Genomic DNA, 2,821 nt, shown 5'->3' on the forward strand with positions numbered 1-2,821 from the left:
AGAGATGTCTTCTAAAATGCGATTAATAGCCATGCTGAAATGGAATGAGGTAATGGATTAATATAAGTCATTTTGGACTTTAGAACGTGAACTCCAAAATAGCCAAATAGAGCAGAGATGCTAAAACTGTGAGGCCACCCCACTAGCTGTCTGTCAAGGAAGCAGCTGGTATAATGAGGAAACACTGAGGGTCTTGTTGAGGTTTTTGTTTCAGGTTGAATCACTGTGTGAGGCCAGTTACTATACTGCTGACAATATTAAACTGCAAAATCTTCAGGCTCCAGGCTGCTGATGGTGAGAGTGAACTCTGTCCCAGACCCACTGCCACTGAACCTGTCTGGGATGCCAGTGGCCCTGCTGGATGCACCATAGATGAGGAGCCTGGGAGCCTGCCCAGGTTTCTGCTGGTACCAGGCTAAGCTGCTGCTGACACTCTGACTGGCCCTGCAGGAGAGGGTGGCTCTTTCTCCTAGAGACAAAGACAGGGTGGCTGGAGACTGCGTCAACACAATTTCTCCGGTGGTATCTGAAATTGGAAAGAAAACAGAAACACACTCATGTAATCAAGATCAAACCCACTTCCTTTGAGTAGAGGCAAAATTGTTGATCTACATTGAATTTTAACTATATTTCTTGCAGAGCAGAGGTGTCAGGAGTTTTCACTGATGTGCAAAACCACCTCATGTTCCCCTCACCTGGGAGCCAGAGTAGCAGGAGGAAGAGAAGCTGTGCTGGGGCTTCCATGGTTCCCTCTGGGTCCTAACTGAGCAGTTCCTCCCCAGGGCTCTGACCCAGGCATTGATATGGGCTCTGGAAGGTAGGGCAGCTGGGAGGGACATGCAAAGCAGCTGGGGTGGGAAGTGGACTTCCAGCTGCAGGGACCACCTGCTTCTTCCTCTCTGCACTGAGCATCCTGCACCTCCCTGGTTGTCAGAGATCAGAAAAGTCTGTTGGCTCAATCTGAGTGTAGAATGTCCCCCTGGTGATGACAGAATTTCACTCCTGTGTCTTTCTTCTCCTCAATCACCTAAATTCACCCAGAGGATGTTTGGTACAAGCCTGTTAAGAACAATATAAAAGGCTGTGTTTTCATTTCTCTCTTCCTATCCTCAATATGCTCGGTCATCCCCCTAAATGCATTATTGAATGTATCGAAATGAAGAGTCTGTTAAAATGTAATCTTCCAGATACACCTTTCATTTGCTTGTTAATAATGTTTTCTGAGGGTCGTGAAGCTTTTCATTAACCCAGACACATACCCTCTTTGAGTTAAAAGTGAAAAACTTCTGTTTACAGTCCCATGTCCTGGCAGGCCCTGACATAGATGCTCCATGGCTTGCCGATTGCTTGAAATTGATCAAGTAACTTCACTTCCCTGTGTCTCAGTTTCCATGTCTGTGTAATTGTGACAATAGTGGTACCTATCTTACAGTGCTGTAGACAGTTTAAATAAAATAAGATAAAACATTTACAATAGTATTTATTACATTATGTATGTGGGAATTAATTTTGCTTTTATTGTTTGAATATTAAGCACTACAGTCATCATCATTATCATAAATAAACTTAGCATGGAAAATAGTCTTAAATCTAATCCAAGAATGTTTTATCCACAGTCAAACTAAATTTTAAGGCTTTTTCTTCAGTACCTGTACACAACTCTAAAAATCCTAATGATTTGGTCTTAATCTGTGCTAAAGTACTCAGACCTTCAATCATTCCCATCCATCCCTGTCTAACGTATTACTTCTCATCATCCATTATCAAAATGCTATACTGTAAAAGGTTACCATGTCCTGTTGCTGTCCTTCTTTCTTATATAATCTTTATTCTACCTTGTTATCTTTTGTCTAATTCTTGCTGCAGGACAATAAGGATAAGCTACCATCATTGCTTGTGGACTTGCTCCAGTATAATTTTGTCAGTCTTGTTATCTTGGCAATGAAGACTATGTCTTGCAAAGAAACAATGTGTTATCAAATATCAAATGGGTCAATGTGTTATCAAATAAAAGATTTTATCTACTTATGATCCAATAATTAATTTAGACTGATTTTAACATATTTTTTAATGACAAAGAAGAGAAGACGATATAAGAGGAAAATACAGCACAATAGAAAACACAAGCTATTGTAACTCTTGCTTCTTGGATTTTTACATCTATCTTAGACATATGCTTGGTACATGTGTACAATGGTGATCCAAAAACAGAATGCTAACTGGCTTAAGGAATGCCTGTATTATCTTGGGTCTTGCCTGCTTTTCCAATTATGAGCAAAAAGCTACAGTACTATTTGTATGAGTATCAAACTTTCTAGCTGCCTGAGATAGATGTAAAGAAGATTTACTGAGATAAAAGCCTTGGAAGTAGTAGAGGCTTGTCCTATAACGTTACAGGTGTTGCTGTGGTTGTTGTTAGGAAATACAGTGGGAGTGAATGCAGGTAGATTTACAAGATCTGCTCTTCCTCACACTCACAACTCCCTCTAGAGATCATCAGATGGTGGTACAGGAATCTCTGACACCTCTAAGGAAGTCTTTCTTGCTCTTTCCAGAATGTTTCCTGACAAGTATTGTTTTGAGTCACGGACTAGGTGAAAGTGGATGTTGAAGAAATGACGAGAGAAAGGGAAGAAAATTTCAATCCCAGGTAGTTGTGGTAGGCACAAGGAATTGGAATTTTTCATAGATTTATGCCACACTTCTATCATGTTGGGTAGAGAGTCATCAAACCAGGATCATTCTTAAAAGAAACATTACATTATTTTAAAGAGAAGGAACTGTGAATTTCTTGTCAAATAGATGTTTAAAATTCAAAGAT

At 40.1% G+C, this 2,821-nt stretch overlaps 1 gene segment (V, D, J or C); it reads right to left on the reverse strand.

The window, feature by feature from the left end:
- Positions 1 to 225: 225 nt before the first annotated feature.
- LOC112604972 lies at positions 226 to 841 on the reverse strand. The segment is given in 2 exon segments: positions 226 to 526; positions 696 to 841. Coding segments are annotated over 2 exon segments (318 nt in total).
- Positions 842 to 2,821: the final 1,980 nt, after the last annotated feature.

Source organism: Theropithecus gelada, chromosome 13 (assembly GCF_003255815.1).
Source record: "Theropithecus gelada isolate Dixy chromosome 13, Tgel_1.0, whole genome shotgun sequence".
Classification (NCBI taxonomy): Eukaryota; Metazoa; Chordata; class Mammalia; order Primates; family Cercopithecidae; genus Theropithecus; species Theropithecus gelada.